The following is a 17,658-nucleotide window of genomic DNA, read 5'->3' as shown; positions in this document are numbered from 1 at the left end:
GCACAGTGTCTTTTACTCTGTAACAATCTCCCCTGGTCCTTTTCTTTCCTATCGCTGTCTGTACACGTTTCTAAAAGCACGACGCCTTTCAATTACTCTACATCCTGTGATTTCAATATGTGTTTAAGAATAGCTCTGAACTCAAGTCTCACAGAGCTGATTGGTAAAACTGGGAAGTACAGCATCCATATTGTGTCAAACACTGACATCTAGTGCCATATTTACACTTAGTGTGTACATTTCAGGCTGTGCATAGGGATAAACAGAGTGAGACATCTCAGGAGGATTGCTTTTTAAATGACTTAATAAAAAAAATCATGTTAGTCTTGATGTGCCCATCTTATTCAAAAGTAATATCTTTTTTTACAAAGTGAAATCTTTGAGACAATCCATTTTTAAATTGTGTTGTGATTTGTTGTACATTAGAAGAATCCAGACTCATTCAACTTTTGTTGTCTGATCTTTGGATGATCAAATGTGAGTCAGGAGTGACACCGGCAGACACATCTCGAAACTTCAGAACATAAACAAACTTTTTGCACGTGTATTTAGATTATGCAAACTTTCCCATAAGTCCTGCTGAATTCAATGTTTTCAACTGTTTAAATGTCTCCCGCTGATACACTCACTTGGGAAGCCCAATTCTTAGTTAACTAAATATCTCAAAGTAATTACTTACTTTTTAATTATTATGACTCAATATCTCATAATTAGGGCCCGAGCACTGACAGGCACTGACTGATGTGAGGCCCTATTGGAATTGTAAGGATTATTATTATTATTCAGGCAAATTAATTGTTTTTTTGAGGGCTTTAACATATTTAAATTCTAACCAAAATTTGCAGAAAGTTAGAAAGTGGTAATGATTTACGTATTCTGGAGGAATTTTCAATGGGTGTCGCAAAATGGCTCAACGGTAACCCCGAGACCCTCGGAACGTGTTCACATTGACCGATCTTCACAAAAAAGCCCTGGTACTTTATCAGATCAACTTCAAATTGAGATGAGTGTCATCACAACAAAATGGAGATACAAAGTTTTTCAAAGATCGATTTCTCGTCACACGGTGTGACAGCGGCGTCAAAGTTTGATGCAACGCAATTCCTGTCATTATCCGCAGTTACACACACAGGCACCAGTCCAACGTTGTGTCATCCGTGTGTGCACGGAGAAGAAGTGCACGAAAAGCAGCGGGACAGATGTTTTAGGGCCGGATCACTTGAGGTGCGTGACTTACTTTGGACTCCATCGGTTTCCCTGACATTGGCTGATGAGGCATTTTCATGTAGTCTATTCTTAAAGCTTTGGTGTATAACCATCTTATAATGAGCACATTTGGTTTATAATGCATTGTATTGGAAATGTCACTGAAACATCACAACAGCTGCTTTCATTATTATTATTATTCAGGCAAATTAATTGGCGTTTTGTTATATAATTATGTTTTCACAGAGAGAAGTGGAGAGACTTGATGTGGACTGTTATCAACAGCTCTGTGGGAGATTATCACCTTGAATATTACGGATGAGGTAGAAAGACATTGTATCTATTAGTACAATGTTTTATTTCTTTCAGTACTTTTATCCAAAGCGAACTACAATATGTGCATTTAACCATGAGGGTACAAATCCAGATCCCAGTACATCGGTTCTGTTTGAAAATCGGTGGTGTTTCCACCTGCTGAACACAGAATAAACTGTAAGAACCAGTCTTTGCTGGAACATACACAACATAGAACATTATTTTACAGTGAGTTTCTTCTTTTCATTAGATGAAGCACTGCAGCAGCTGATGTCCTCAGCATTTACTGTGGCAGCAGCAACATGGTGGAGATCGGCAGCTTCAGGCTGGTCAACATGAGGACGACCTGCACCAGCTTCATCTACACAACACTTCATGTTTTCCTCCCTTAACTAAAGATGGCCTGCAGCTGTTTAGAGTTGGCAGTCATTGCTAAGTGTCATGGACAACAGAGGTAATTTATATATTCATTATGGTTGGTTAAAAAATATACACTTATCAGAACAATGTATATCTTTTCATTTCAGATTTGAAACACTTTAGATAAGAACCCAGTGTTTTATTTTTCTTCTTTGCCATAAGAGACCGAACAGGGTCAGCGCAGCTGTGTGTCCTTCAGGCTCGTCCGTCCCTAATAAAATGACAGGAAACATAAAAATATGGCATTATTTCAGAGGAAGTGTTACTTATCAACAAAGTTTGTATCCTTATTTTCTGTGGATATGTATTTGAACATGGTTTTACATTAAACTGTGCAATACCAAGACAATGCATGTACAGTATGGAGTTCTTCCTCATTAAAAGTATTGCATTTATTATTGAATACGTTATGTATTGTGCAAAATACTTTGCTTTGATTGTTTGTAAGTTATGAAAACAGGTCTGTAAGTTCTTCAGATCATAATCATTTGAGTTTAGGAAGTCTGGCTTTTTAACATGGAAGTCAACAGGAATTGACTCCTTCTTGTAGCCAGCCACTAGTGGCCAGTCAGTGAACTGCAGCTTTCCCAGGATGTTGCCCCATGGTTTAAAGGCAGATTTTTGCTCCTGAGTGATGCACTATGTCCTATACTGTGCCATGTTATTCCTGTGACCTTTATGTTGTCATCGCTCCTTCTCCACCTCATTGCTGAACATCTCCTCACAACCCATCAGATTGCTACCCAGCCGCGACAGAAGCATCATCCGGTAATTTACCCAACTATATTTCCCCCCCTGCTCTCTTCTTCCACCATCATCATCATATCAGTTTGATGGTACCTGCATGCAAAAAAGGCTCCACAAGGGGCCTAAAGTCTCTGATTTGAAGCCCTGATCCACGAATTATTTCCTGGTTATTGGTAAAACTTAAACAAATTCTTATCTCACAATGTCAAAAGACAGTGACAAAAAAAACTCCCTGGATCCGCCTCTTTCACCGTGTAACCGCATCTTTTCCCAGTGTCAGAAGACAAAGATATAAGGGACTGACTTCAGTGATTCAGTTATTGATGAGAATTATATTACGATAAATATTGATATCATGTTATTGCCTAGCTCCCTGTATTATTAGCAAACTCTTTCACACCAGTAGAGGAAGGTAATGTTCAGATGTTACGTGCAGTTATCTTTTCACAATATATCAAATATTTTCTTAGATAGAGACTTGTAAAATAAGACTTACATGAATCAGATGTGCAAAAGCAGCCCGTTTAGTTCTGACAAGTAGTTCTGACAAGTGTGGCATGTGAAAAGTTGTCCACTTGAAACATGTTCCTAACTAGAAACATTTACAAATCAAAGGTTCCTATCAAATTCACAATTGCATACATGGGATATTTTTTACCCATGTGTGTAAACTTGATGAAGTAATACAAACACTACTTTAGTTCAAAAATGAAGACTGAGAAAATGAATATAATGATTTGTGGTAATCAAAAACAAGATATTTTAATGAATACTTTGTAATATTAAATAATGAAATAAATAGATTTTAAAAGATATAGCAAAGAAGCACAGCCATTGATGAAATAACATGTGAAATGAATATGGGTCATTTTTGACCCATGTTGTGCTTTAGAAGGATAGTGATACAAAAATGATTTTTATTAAAAAAAAGAAAAAAGGACAAATGAAAAATAAGAATTTGTGATGATCAAAAACAAGTTAGTTGAAGAATTCCTGGAAGTCTGAATGATGAAATGAATTTATTGCAAAGATATTTACATTTAAAACTCCAATTGTAGTTCAATTACATCGGCCATTATTTCAACATCGGTCGAAATAATGACCGATGTTGTGTACCCTTTGATACACAACATGGGTCACTTTTGACCCATGATGTGTATCAAAGGGTTAAAGGCAGATTTTTCCTTCAGAGTGATGGTATATGTCCTATAATGTGCCATTTTGTTCCTTTTACCTTTATGTTGGCATCACTACTTCTCCACCACCTTGCTGAACATCTCATCACAACCAACCAGATTGCTACTGAGACAGACGCATCATCAGGTAATTTACCCAACTATATTCCCCCCCCCTGCTCTCTTCTTCCACCATCATCATCATATCAGTTTGATGGTACCTGCATGCAAAAAAGGCTCCACAAGGGGCTTACAGTCTTTGATTTGAAGCCCTGATCCACTAATTATTCCCTGGTTATTGGTAAAACTTAAAAAAATTCCAATCTCACAATGTCAAAAGACAGTGACAAAAAAAACTCCCTGGATCCGCCTCTTTGTCTGTGAAACCGCAGCTTTTCCCAGTGTCAGAAGACAAAGATATAGGGGACTGACTTTAGTTATTCAGTTATTGATGAGAATTATAATACGATAAATATTGATATCATGTTATTGTCTAGCTCCCTGTATTATTAGCAAACTCTTACACACCAGTAGAGGAAAGTAATGTTCAAATGTTACGTGCAGTTATCTTTTCACAAGATATTAAATATTTTCTTAGATAGACACTTGTAAAATAAGACTTACATGAATCAGATGTGCAAAAGCAGCCCGTTTAGTTCTGACAAGTAGTTCTGACAAGTGTGGCATGTGAAAAGTTGTCCACTTGAAACATGTTCCTAACTAGAAACATTTACAAATCAAAGGTTCCTATCAAATTCACAATTGCATACATGGGATATTTTTTACCCATGTGTGTAAACTTGATGAAGTAATACAAACACTACTTTAGTTCAAAAATGAAGACTGAGAAAATGAATATAATGATTTGTGGTAATCAAAAACAAGATATTTTAATGAATACTTTGTAATATTAAATAATGAAATAAATAGATTTTAAAAGATATAGCAAAGAAGCACAGCCATTGATGAAATAACATGTGAAATGAATATGGGTCATTTTTGACCCATGTTGTGCTTTAGAAGGATAGTGATACAAAAATGATTTTTATTAAAAAAAAGAAAAAAGGACAAATGAAAAATAAGAATTTGTGATGATCAAAAACAAGTTAGTTGAAGAATTCCTGGAAGTCTGAATGATGAAATGAATTTATTGCAAAGATATTTACATTTAAAACTCCAATTGTAGTTTTAATTACATCGGCCATTATTTCAACATCGGTCGAAATAATGACCGATGTTGTGTACCCTTTGATACACAACATGGGTCACTTTTGACCCATGATGTGTATCAAAGGGTTAAAGGCAGATTTTTCCTTCAGAGTGATGGTATATGTCCTATAATGTGCCATTTTGTTCCTTTTACCTTTGTGTTGGCATCACTACTTCTCCACCACCTTGCTGAACATCTCATCACAACCAACCAGATTGCTACTGAGACAGACGCATCATCAGGTAATTTACCCAACTATATTCCCCCCCCCTGCTCTCTTCTTCCACCATCATCATCATATCAGTTTGATGGTACCTGCATGCAAAAAAGGCTCCACAAGGGGCTTAAAGTCATTGATTTGAAGCCCTGATCCACAAATTATCCCTGGTTATTGGTAAAACTTAAAAAAATTCCAATGTCAAAAGACAGTGACAAAAAAAACTCCCTGGATCCGCCTCTTTGTCTGTGAAACCGCAGCTTTTCCCAGTGTCAGAAGACAAAGATATAAGGGACTGACTTTAGTTATTCAGTTATTGATGAGAATTATAATACGATAAATATTGATATCATGTTATTGTCTAGCTCCCTGTATTATTAGCAAACTCTTACACACCAGTAGAGGAAAGTAATGTTCAAATGTTACGTGCAGTTATCTTTTCACAAGATATTAAATATTTTCTTAGATAGACACTTGTAAAATAAGACTTACATGAATCAGATGTGCAAAAGCAGCCCGTTTAGTTCTGACAAGTAGTTCTGACAAGTGTGGCATGTGAAAAGTTGTCCACTTGAAACATGTTCCTAACTAGAAACATTTACAAATCAAAGGTTCCTATCAAATTCACAATTGCATACATGGGATATTTTTTACCCATGTGTGTAAACTTGATGAAGTAATACAAACACTACTTTAGTTCAAAAATGAAGACTGAGAAAATGAATATAATGATATGTGGTAATCAAAAACAAGATATTTTAATGAATACTTTGTAATATTAAATAATGAAATAAATAGATTTTAAAAGATATAGCAAAGAAGCACAGCCATTCATGAAATAACATGTGAAATGAATATGGGTCATTTTTGACCCATGTTGTGCTTTAGAAGGATAGTGACACAAAAATGATTTTTATTAAAAAAAAGAAAAAAGGACAAATGAAAAATAAGAGTTTGTGATGATCAAAAACAAGTTAGTTGAAGAATTCCTGGAAGTCTGAATGATGAAATGAATTTATTGCAAAGATATTTACATTTAAAACTCCAATTGTAGTTTTAATTACATCGGCCATTATTTCAACATCGGTCGAAATAATGACCGATGTTGTGTATCAAAGGGTTAAAGGCAGATTTTTGCTCCTGAGTGATGCACTATGTCCTATAATGTGCCATGTTGTTCCTCTGACCTTTATGTTGTCATCACTCCTTCTCCACCTCATTGCTGAACATCTCCTCACAACCCACCAGATTGCTACCCAGCCGGTACAGAAGCATCATCAGGTAATTTACCCAATTATATTCCCCCCATGCTCTCTTCTTCCACAATCGTCATCATATCAGTCTGATGGTACCTGCATGCAAAAAGGCTCCACAAGGGGCCTAAAGTCTCTGATTTGAAGCCCTGATCCACAAATTATTTCCTGGTTATTGATAAAACTTGTTGGAAAATGTATATAATGTTACATCTTTACATCTTTGTTGGCATCCTCCACGTCTATTACATCTCTTCTCACTTTTGTGTCCATTGCCTGTTAGAAACATCATCAACATTTCTGCACATTTTCCTTAAGAACCGGTTGGAAAAGTTCCAGACAGTGTCCGTAGCAACTGACACAGACATTTCAGTTATCATGTACATGTCTGAAAGCAGCTAGATCTGCATATGGTGTCAGTGTCATTGGCTACACTAAATGTTTCAATGATTGTTTCAAGCCTGACTTACCTGACTTAAATCTGACGCCGAATCTTCAGCGAAACGTCTTTTAGTTCAGTTTTCAACTCTGTTCAAGAGGTTTTTTTCCTGGGTCCCATTAGACGGATCGTGACCGACTTCTCCATTGGCAACTTCGAGTTCATCGGCGAACTGTTAAAGATCAATATGCAAACGGCAACCGTGATGCATGACTGCGTGGTGAAGCTGCTGAACAACAAGGACGAAGAGTCTTTCGAGTGTCTCTGCAGCATGCTCACCTCCATCGGCAAGGTCATGGACCTAGAGGAGGCCAAGGTGAGCTCGTGGTAGTAAATTTTACATAAATCTTAAATTTATTTTATTACGGTCTTAGAAAGGTCTGAAGGGCTACAGATTGAAAGCTTCGAATATAATTTACAGGATAATATCCGGCTGGTTTCCATTTCCAAAATTAAATATTAAGAGAAATGCATTGTTTGCAGGGATGAAGATGTGATTTGAACTTTTTGATAGCAGTGTTTTTGACATTAGTGCAGCCGAAGATCAGTTCATGTCTCTGCTTTCATCCCACCAAGATGTATTCTTCTGCACGTGACAAATAAGTGATTTAAGAGGTGATTCTGATTTACAAGGACACAGTTTCCAAGACATAAAAGAGAAAAGTTCCGGTGTGATTCAATCCCACAGCAACTGCTTACAAGAAAGTTATGTGGAAACGGGAATATCCCCTCAGTGTCCCCACTCTGCCTCACTTGGTGACTCCCAGCTGGTTTCAGCCGGAGTCCTCAGATACGTGGAGAGACATGAACGATCCCCTGGCATTTCTGCTCTCTCTCTCTCTCTCTCTCTCTCTCTCTCTCTCTCTCTCTCTCTCTCTCTCTCTCTCTCTCTCTCTCTCTCTCTCTCGGCTGCACTGTCAAGTGTGATTTGATCCTCATCTTATACCAGTCACCCGTCAAACAACACCTTCTGACCATGGAAACTTAAATATACTCCAAACTTCCCTATTTTGCTTCCTAATGAAATATATTTCTGCTACATTTTTTAGTTTCCTATATCCTATTTACTTTCCGTTTGTTTCTGGCTATTACGGTTTTCATGCTGCTGTTGATGAAATGTTCCGGTTTCAATTTGGGCGGTCAGGACTGTTCCAAGTGATAAACTGGACAATTGGTCAACTCTGTAGAATAATAATATCTGCAACCTGCTGTCTGGTAGATTGAATGGAGACATGCTGAACATGAACTTCAAGTCTCAAATTAACCGTCTCTCTCCCTCTGTGTCTCCCCAGCCTCAGATGGATCAGTATTTCAACCAAATTAAAAAAATCGTCAGAGAGGGAAAGATTTCATCTCGCATAAGGTTGATGCTGCAGGACATTATAGACCTGAGATTGGTGAGTTGGTCTTTACAATTTTTCTTTAATTTGCACAATTGTAAAGTGTCCAACAGTCAAATTCTTCAACGTAAGATGGATTTTACCACAGAGATTTATTTCAACATGATACTATGTATTCTGGTCATATTCTGTTTAACGAATATCTACACTGCTGTTGTTAAGGAGATCTAACGCTTTTTAGAAGGACTGATAAAGATAGATACATAGATCATGGCAAAGAAATGTAAGAAAATTCCAAAGAAAAATGGAAGAAACCTGTGATTGACTGATTCCTCTGTTTATGCCAAAATGTATCTAGCACAGTGTGATAAAACCCACACATGCTCCTAAATTCTCTGATCTGTCAAAGATAAAGAGCAAAGAAATCTGTTTAACACTACAGAATCAGTCTGATTCAGGTTTGAAGTCATTGTGGTTCTGTACATTTTTTTTTCTTCAGCACAACTGGGTGTCCACAGGACCAGACCAGGGTCAAGAAACCATTGATCCGAGCCACAAGGTGGCAAAGACTGAAGATCAGGAGGAGGCGAGAAATCAGGGCGTACAGAGAGAGGAGCCGGGCAACACTGTGCCCATGGAAAAAAACAGCAGGGCCACCGACCTCAACAAGAGCCCAAAGGTCTCCAAGGTGAGACAAGCTGTCCGAGTCTTAAACACAGATCTTAACCTTCTACCTTTTTCTTACCTTCTACTGTGAGGATTGTACAAATGCACTGCATACAGGAGACGTGAAGCTGCTATTTACTCTCTGTCCCTCATAGTTTATTGGCTCATATTTCTACATTGGAATCACAAAAACAATGACAAACAATTACCATGTGGTAACTGGTGGTGTTCCATGGAAACTTAAATCGTTGTCAGAATTGACCTCTGGGTAAAATCTGGAGAATTGGCTACAGACCTCAAACATTTAAATTACTTGAGCTGAAATTTTGATTAATGATAGTTTGATTTTAGAGATTTGAAATGTACATTTGAATTAAAGCTGGAACCTAAAGCAGAGTCAGGACTTGTTAAGATTATGCCGTATAATCAGAAACATTTAATATTTTATGATTTATACAGATATTTGTAAACAAGTTTCTTAGATTTTCTACTTATTACTGATAAAACACTCATAACAGGGGCATTTGTGTACATTCATTCATGCTTCCTCCTCACGCCCAAGTTTTTCAGTAAGGCAGTGTAAGAGAGGGTAACCTAAATTATATTTATGTTGCCTTACTTATGAAACTCACACAAACTTAAACACTGGAATTGAAAATCCGTTATTTTGGCTAATTTAACAGATATTGAGTCATGGTAATAACAAAGCAGTATTTGTAAATATAGAAATTACATATACAGACTTTTCTGATAATTAATGTTAGTTTTGGCGATGGAAGATTTTCAAAGTATTGGAAATTCCAGAAAAATTGTTGTTTAAATCTGTAAATATAGGAAAATCATTGTGAGTATTTAATTTCCGTATTACTAGTAGCTTTACAACAGGACTAGTTTTTCATGTGGAGCGAGGGATTGGTCTTTGTGCTTGATGACCTCAGAGTTTAAGTACCTGTTATGACCTATTCCCCTCAGGACCTGTTCAAGAAGGTCCGCATTATCCTGGACAAGCGGACGCCTGAGAAGTTCAACATGCTGGTGAAGAAGGTGACGGACGTGACCATCGACACGGAGGAGCAGCTCAAAGGAGTCGTGGACCTGGTTTTTGAGAAAGCCATCGACGAGCCCAGCTTATCGGTGGACTACGGGAACATGTGTAGCTGCCTCGCCGAGGTAAGCAGTTCACCTAGTTGAGCAGAGAAGTGTGTCGACTTTGGAACAAGAGAGTCTTGTGTTTGTAATGTAGTTGTTTGAATTGGATTTAGAGCAGTACATAAATATAACTTTTTCGTAATTTGCCGCATTCATCAGATGCAAAAAAACGATGGAGGATAAGTTAACTTTTAACCATCTATTGGAGGGGTGTGCACACAGTGTCTCAATATTCAGTCCACAACTTGTTAAATGTTTGTGCAGTAAATGGATCAATTGGTTCATATTCAGCTCGGCCTTGATGCAGAATAATGCTGTGAAAAGCAACACAATTCAGTACAGTGTGATGATGAGGTTTTGTTCTCTTGATGCCTCTAGAGTCTACACCAGACGACACACACTATTTATTAAGGAGTTTGAAAATCAGTAACAAATAATCCTTTAAAACACAATTTATTAAACGTTCATATCCTTAATTATGGATTCTATTAACAAGAGTTCTAGAGAAACTATTACATTTTCTGTCTGCCATCATTTGATTAAATAACCCTAAATATATATCAGTCATTAAAATCTAAATAATCCAGATACGAAAACGTTAATTTTTCGATATATAAAAACAAATGTTAAACCCGCAGAAAACTCCTGTTTTTTCAGGGTTAGTTCATTACTAATTTTATTTTAATTCTTATGTTCTCTACTGAATTCATTCCACTTACTGTTCATGTGCAGCTCAAAGTGCCAATTCCTGATGAACCCAATAGCACAGTGAGCTTTATCAAGCTGCTGCTAAGACGTTGTCAGAAGGAGTTCGAGAAAGACAACGAAGATGATGTGGTAATTAGGATGAAGCAGAAGGAGCTGGACTCTGCTGCACGGGTAAGTGTGACACCGGATCTTTACCGAAACGTCTTTTAGTTTCTGTTTCAACTCTGTTCAAGAGGTTTGTTTTCTTGGTCCCATTAGAAGGATCGTCACCGACTCCTGTTAGAGCTACAGGAGGCCAAGGATATTATCCGGCGGCGTTCCATTGGCTACTTCAAGTTCCTCGGCGAACTGTTCAAGCTCAAGAAGCTAAAGGCGCCCGTCATGCATGACTGCGTGGTCAAGCTGCTGCAGAAACAAGACAACGTGTCTTTAGAGTGTCTGTGCAGCCTGCTCACCACCATCGGAAAGGACTATGACTTGGAGGAGACCAAGGTGAGCTGGTGATAGTTAATTTGACATAAATCTTAAATTTATTTTATTACGGTCTTAGAAAGGTCTGAAGGGCTACAGATTGAAAGCTTGGAATATAATCTACAGAATAATATGCGGCTGGTTTCCATTTCCAAAATTAAATATTAAGAGAAATGCGTTGTTTTCAGGGATAAAGATGTGATGTGAATACAGTTACAGTGAATTGCATCCGTTTGTTTTTGGCTATTACGGTTTTCATGCTGCTGTTGATGAAATGTTCCGGTTTCATCTCGGGCGGTCAGGACTGTTCCAAGTGATAAACTGGACAATTGGTCAACTCTGTAGAATAATAATGTCTACAACCTGCTGTCTGGTAGATTGAATGGAGACGTGCTGAACATTAACTTCATGTCTCAAATGAACCGTCTCTCTCCCTCTGTGTCTCACCAGCCTCGGATGAATCAGTATTTTTACAAGATTAAAAAAATCATCAGAGAGGGGAAGATGTGCACTCGTGTACGATTGATGCTGCAGGACGTTATAGACCTGAGATTGGTGAGTGGGTCTTCGTGATTTTTCTTTCATTTGCACAATTTCATTTGTACAATTGTAAAGAGTCAAACAGTCAAATTCTACAAAGTAAGATGGATTTTACCACAGAGATTTATTTCAACATGATACCATGTATTCTGGTCATATTCTGTTTAACGAATATCTACACTGCTGTTCTTAAGGAGATCTAACGCTTTTTAGAAGGACTGATGAAGATAGATACATAGATCATGGCAAAGAAATGTAAGAAAATCCCATAGAAACAATGAACAGGGAAAAATGGAAGAAACCTGAAGAGGAAGAGATGACTATTGATCTTTAATGAATTAATCAGTGTGTCCTCAGTCATTAGAATATTCCTCTGTGATTGACTGATTCTTCTGTTTATGCCAAAATGTATCTAGCACAGTGTGATCAAACCCACACATGCTCCTAAATTCTCTGATCTGTCAAAGATAAAGAGCAAAGAAATCTGTTTTACACTAAAGATCTGTCTGATTCAGGTTTGAAGTCATTGTGGTTCTGTACATTTTTTTTTCTTCAGCACAACTGGGTGTCCACAGGACCCGACCAGGGTCAAGAAACCATTGATCTGAGCCACAAGGTGAAAAAGAATGAAGAGCAGGAGGAGGCGAGAAAAGTGCAGCAGCAACTCCTCTCCAAAGAGACCAAGAAACAGCCAGGTCAGGCCTGCAGTCTAAATTCTCTTGAAGGTTTAGAATCACATTGACAGAGCTATAGTGACTCAGGAAGCCAGTCTGTAGACCTCCTGTCCCTGTAGCCTGCAGAGATGATATTGTTCCCAACAGCAGACAGGAGGCCCCCTCCCTCCCATCTGCTAGCTGAGCTTTAATATTTCATCTTGTAACGCAGCATGCCACAGAAACAGTCAGAGATGTCACTCTGTCTGCCACTTTCACAGCCGTTTGACTCCACTGTATTTCCTGTGAACTAATCTTAAACCTGTATTTCCCTGTTTGTTTGTGTTTATGTTTTTTGTGTGGGTGTGTCTCCATAGATCCAAGTGAGCAGAGCGATCACGGCGTACAGAGAGAGGAGCCGGGCAACACTGTGCCCATGGAGAAGAACAGCAGGGCCACCGACCTCAACAAGAGCCCAACGTTCTCCAAGGTGAGACAAGCTGTCCGAGTCTTAAACACAGATCTTAACCTTCTACCTTTTTCTTACCTTCTACTGTGAGGATTGTACAAATGCACTGCATACAGGAGACATGAAGCTGCTATTTACTTTCTGTCCCTCATAGTTGATTTGCTCATATTTCTACATTGGAATCACAAAAACAATGACAAACAATTACCATGTGGTAACTGGTGGTGTTCCATGGAAACTTAAATCATTGTCAGATGTGACCTCTGGGTAAAATCTGGAGAATTGGCTACAGACCTCAAACATTTAGATTACTTGAGCTGAAATTTTGATTAATGATAGTTTGATCCGAGAGATTTGAACCAACATTTGAAGTAAAGCTGGAACCTAAAGCAGAATCAGGACTTGTTAAGATTCTGCTGTATAATCACAAACATTTAATATTTTAAGATTCATACAGATATTGGTAAACAAGTTTCTTAGATTTTCTACTTATTACTGATAAAACACTGATAACAGGGGCATTGGTGTCGATTTGTTCATGCCTCCTCCTCACGCCCAAGCTTTGTAATTAAGATAAAGTGGTGAGATCGTTGTTCGTGTTGTGACCAGTTCGTCTTGAACATTTAATGAAGCTGATCTAAATGTTTTTCCATTTTAGTCTCAGACTTCCTCAACCGTGGTTTCTGTTCTCTAGCTGGAAAACCGTACATAGGGTTAGGATTGGAGAACTCGGGTCCCATAACTGTTTATGATTAATCTTTGGAATCGTCACAACCGGGCTGTTTGTACAAACTCTCCCTGCTCCCATCTGATCTGCATCACTGTAGTTTACATGTTCGGCAGTGCAAAGGTGGCACAAAGGACACATGAGGTACTGCAGAATAGAAGGAAAACAGACTTTGTGGGATCTCTGCCTGCTGGATGCACTCTGACATGTTTCAGTGTAGAACAGGGAGCACACTTGTTCACTAAGCCGATGGGTCACCTCATGTTTACAAAATACAATGAACGTATGGTATGGATGCAGTAATGTGGTTGGGACTTGTCCTTGCTTAACATTGGGCATTGCAGAATTCAGACAGTGCTTTGGAAAGAAGCTTAGTTCTCCCTCTGCTGGACATTTTGAGAACATGGAAGAGTGCAAAACCAACTGTAGATTTCAATCTAAATCTTTAGACTTTTCCTTTCAGATTTTCTACTATTGTCATCTGTAGTGTTTATTGCTGGAAATCTGACGAGTGATCATAATCGCTTCTCTTTCTGCAGCCTCAAATGGACGAGAAGATTCAGCTTGGCCCACAGGCTCAAGTCACATTGGTGAAGGCTAGCAGTGAAGGAGCCAAGGCCAGTGACTCAGGTGAGGTCACACCACATGACTTTTAAAGCTGTCGGATCACTGTGCAGTTCACACTACATGACCTGCTGATCAGGAGTCTTGTAACTGTTTGGAGTTCATACTACAACACTTAACGATGGAAGGGTGTCACACACTTCACAATGTTTCCACTGTTCTGCTCTGTTTAGCTGTAGTTGTCACTGATTCATCTCAGATATTAAGCCTGTTAGAAATCTGGGAGTCTGATAGTATATCTATTACATTTTACGAGAATTTCCTTCGTTATGTTCTTAAAAAGGTTTTAAATTGAACTTGAAGAAACCCTGATATAAAACAGTAACTTACAGCATATCCTGTATACGGAGTCAGGTGAAGCATCTTCCTCTTAATGACTGGACCTTGACTCTGATCATCCACAATTGTTATTTTTCACTTATCTCTCTTATAACGTTTCATCTCTGCGGGCCTCAACCGCTTCTCAGGGCTGCAGTCCAGCCCCTCACCTCAACCCTCCACCGCTCCTCCACAAAACACAGACTCTGACGCCAGGTCAAGGTATGAGATGACAACCCTGTGTGATTTTAAGGGCAGTGATAATAATTTGTAGTTCGTTCCAAATTGGTTGAAAAGCTTTATATTCAGAGTTTCTCATTTACACTGACATCCTTCCTGACTCTTTGTTTATTCGTCCCCCCCCCAGTCGCAGCACAGGCAGAAAGGGAAGAAAGCGCGGAAAGCGCGGCGACAAGCCGCTGAGCGCTGCGCAGCCATCGTCTCAGCCTGAACGGTTCACCAGGGGAAGCACTTCAGAGGAGCTGCTGGAGAGTCCAGCCCCGGTGGACCCGCCAGAAGATATGGACAAAGAGGGAGTCGTGCCACGGAGACCGAGTGTCACCGAAGACGAATCAGAGCAAGAGCGCAGAGTCCCAGAGCCTGGTGAGACGCACGTCGCTGCCCAACACCGGACAGACAAGACAATAATATCGACACATTCACTCTCTGCCATTAATCACACTGTTGTGACTGTGTTTGTTTATTTGCCTTCACAGAGAAACCTGCTCTGTCTCAGGAGAAGATCGTGCTGGAGGACATCGCCAGTGAAGAGCAGATCTTCAAATGTGTGAAGGTATGAAAAGTGACATCAACCACCCTCTGCGAGTTAGTGGTAAAAATCCTGAATGGCAGACGGAGTGGGGCTGAGTTACACCTCATTGTAAAGTAACTGAATATAATTATAATTTGGACCTTGAAGCTAATGTTGGTCCACGACTGTTGGTAAGATCTCATCAAAACAATTCCTGGATCCACCTGTGCTCCAAAATGTTACAGTTTCCTCCCTGGATCCACAAACGTTCATGGGAATCACTTCAGTAGTTTTTGATTAATCCTGCGGACAAACTAACTAAACAAATGAAAACATAAGCTCCAGTTTAAGACCAGAGATACGTTCATTACACATCTACATACTTTGAACTTGCACCAAAATCAGGTAGATATAAATAATAATTCAAACCAGAAGCACTCAGTAGAGCACGTACCTCCTCTGAGGCCCAACAGTCTCCCTAAATTCAATCAAGCTCAACCAAATGACACACTCATAGAAAACAGTACTCTTCTAACAGTACTTTTCTAAATCTCCACTTCATTTCTTTGGCAAATTCTCTCCACGGGTTCTTCATTGGGCCATTCGCGCTCAGATCCTCTCTGAAAAGGGCTTCGTGTTTACTGCTCTTCGGTGTCAACACTTCTGAGCTGATTCTTGTGAAGTTGACAGACGCTGTGTTTTTACTCCTCCTCCTCTGTTCTCTGTTTCTCAGGAGAACCTGGATGAATCTAGGATGAGCTCGTCTCCCTTCCTGAGGGAGTTGATGACGGCTGTGTGCGAGGCAGCAGCGAAAGGTAAGCTCTCCACCAGCCGGAGCAGAGACTCCTCTGCTCTGCTCAAATCGCACCGCTGATAACAATATTTACTGTCTGCCGAGCGAATGAATTTACTCTGCCTCCTGCTTCACTGTGCAGATAACAGCAAGTGTGGAGTGGACATGGCACTCTTTCAGAAGAGTTTGCCTGTATTCAAGTACCGCAACTCAGACACTGAGCAACAGCTGCATGCGCTTCACTCACTTCAGGCACTGATCGTCACCCTCCATCAGCCTCCAAGTAAGTTCTGCATCAGGGTTCTCTCCAAATGAAACTCACACATGATCCTTTTTCTTTGTTTCTTAAGAACAAACTGTGTAACAAGTTCTCAGCTGTGATCAAACAAGTGTAATAGTTAAATCTCACTAAAAGGTCCATTTAGTAGCTTCTCTGGAGCTTTGCTTCTTGTCACATGATTGTCATCAGCAGAGGAACTTCGCCTTGTTATAGGGAATTGTAGATTTTCTATTTTACTTTAAGGACATTTGGAACAATTTTGATTCAAACTTTGTATCTCAAATTTGTTCTCCACTGACATTAACTTGATTTGTTCATTCGAGGAACATCACTCCGACTCCAAATCACTTTTGCAAAACACAATCCCCGTCTTCAGTAATGTCATATCCATCCATTTTTTGTTTCTTATCTATTTACAAATCGCATTAATTGAATTGATAAGATTAGGAATTGGTCTCACCTCACAGAAAACTGTGATTTATTTCCGTTTCGTCACAGCTGAAACGATGACTGACATGTATTTGTTCTCCAGACCTCCTCCGGATTTTCTTTGACTGTATGTATGACGGGGACGTCATCTCCGAGGACCCGTTCTACAGCTGGGGGACAAGCAAAGACTCAGCCGAGCAGCTGGGTAAAGGCGTGGCCCTTCAGTCTGTAACGGCATTCTTCACCTGGCTGCGGGAGGCGGAGCAGGAGTCAGAAGATAATTGATTGAAAAAGATGCATGTGTTCTCTTTGAATAAACAAAGTGTCAGATGAAAATGAAGTTTCCTCGTCATTTCGTTATATTTCTCATGTTTATGATGAAGAAAAAGAGACAATCACATGTGCTTTTATGAATTCATTTCACTTCCATGATAAAAGATTTTTACAGTGAATTTAAATCCTCACAGATCAGATCACATGTCGCCTGAGGAGAGACTGTGTCATTAATCTACAGTTTATTGAGACTTTAGTCAAACTCAGTGTTGTTGCATTAAGATGTTTGATGAAGTTCAGACTCTTTATCTGCACTGAGTGAAATCAACAAAACCAAAGGAGAACATGTACATTTCAAATCCAAATTTTACTGCAGCATCATTCAGTGAAAACAGTGTTTTAATGTGAAAGGTTTGAATTGAGGCTTTGAAGAGGCCACACATTGTCTGTAACGTGACGTACAACAGGACACACTTGTATTGTTG

The 17,658-nt window shown here is 39.1% G+C and overlaps 1 protein-coding gene across 1 annotated transcript; it reads left to right on the top strand.

The window, feature by feature from the left end:
* Nucleotides 1-14,644: 14,644 nt before the first annotated feature.
* LOC128461993 (eukaryotic translation initiation factor 4 gamma 3-like) lies at nucleotides 14,645-17,236 on the top strand. Its single transcript, XM_053447210.1, has 6 exons — nucleotides 14,645-14,869; nucleotides 15,015-15,250; nucleotides 15,364-15,440; nucleotides 16,132-16,213; nucleotides 16,334-16,474; nucleotides 17,004-17,236. Exons 2-6 carry the CDS (start codon nucleotides 15,169-15,171, stop codon nucleotides 17,183-17,185), a joined length of 564 nt encoding a protein of 187 aa, XP_053303185.1. The 5' UTR covers nucleotides 14,645-14,869; nucleotides 15,015-15,168; the 3' UTR covers nucleotides 17,186-17,236.
* Nucleotides 17,237-17,658: the final 422 nt, after the last annotated feature.

The sequence above is a fragment of the Pleuronectes platessa genome, chromosome 18 (genome assembly GCF_947347685.1).
Source record: "Pleuronectes platessa chromosome 18, fPlePla1.1, whole genome shotgun sequence".
Lineage (NCBI taxonomy): Eukaryota > Metazoa > Chordata > Actinopteri > Pleuronectiformes > Pleuronectidae > Pleuronectes > Pleuronectes platessa.
Note: the sequence above shows the minus strand (reverse complement) of the source record. Positions and strands in the feature narration are given on the sequence as shown.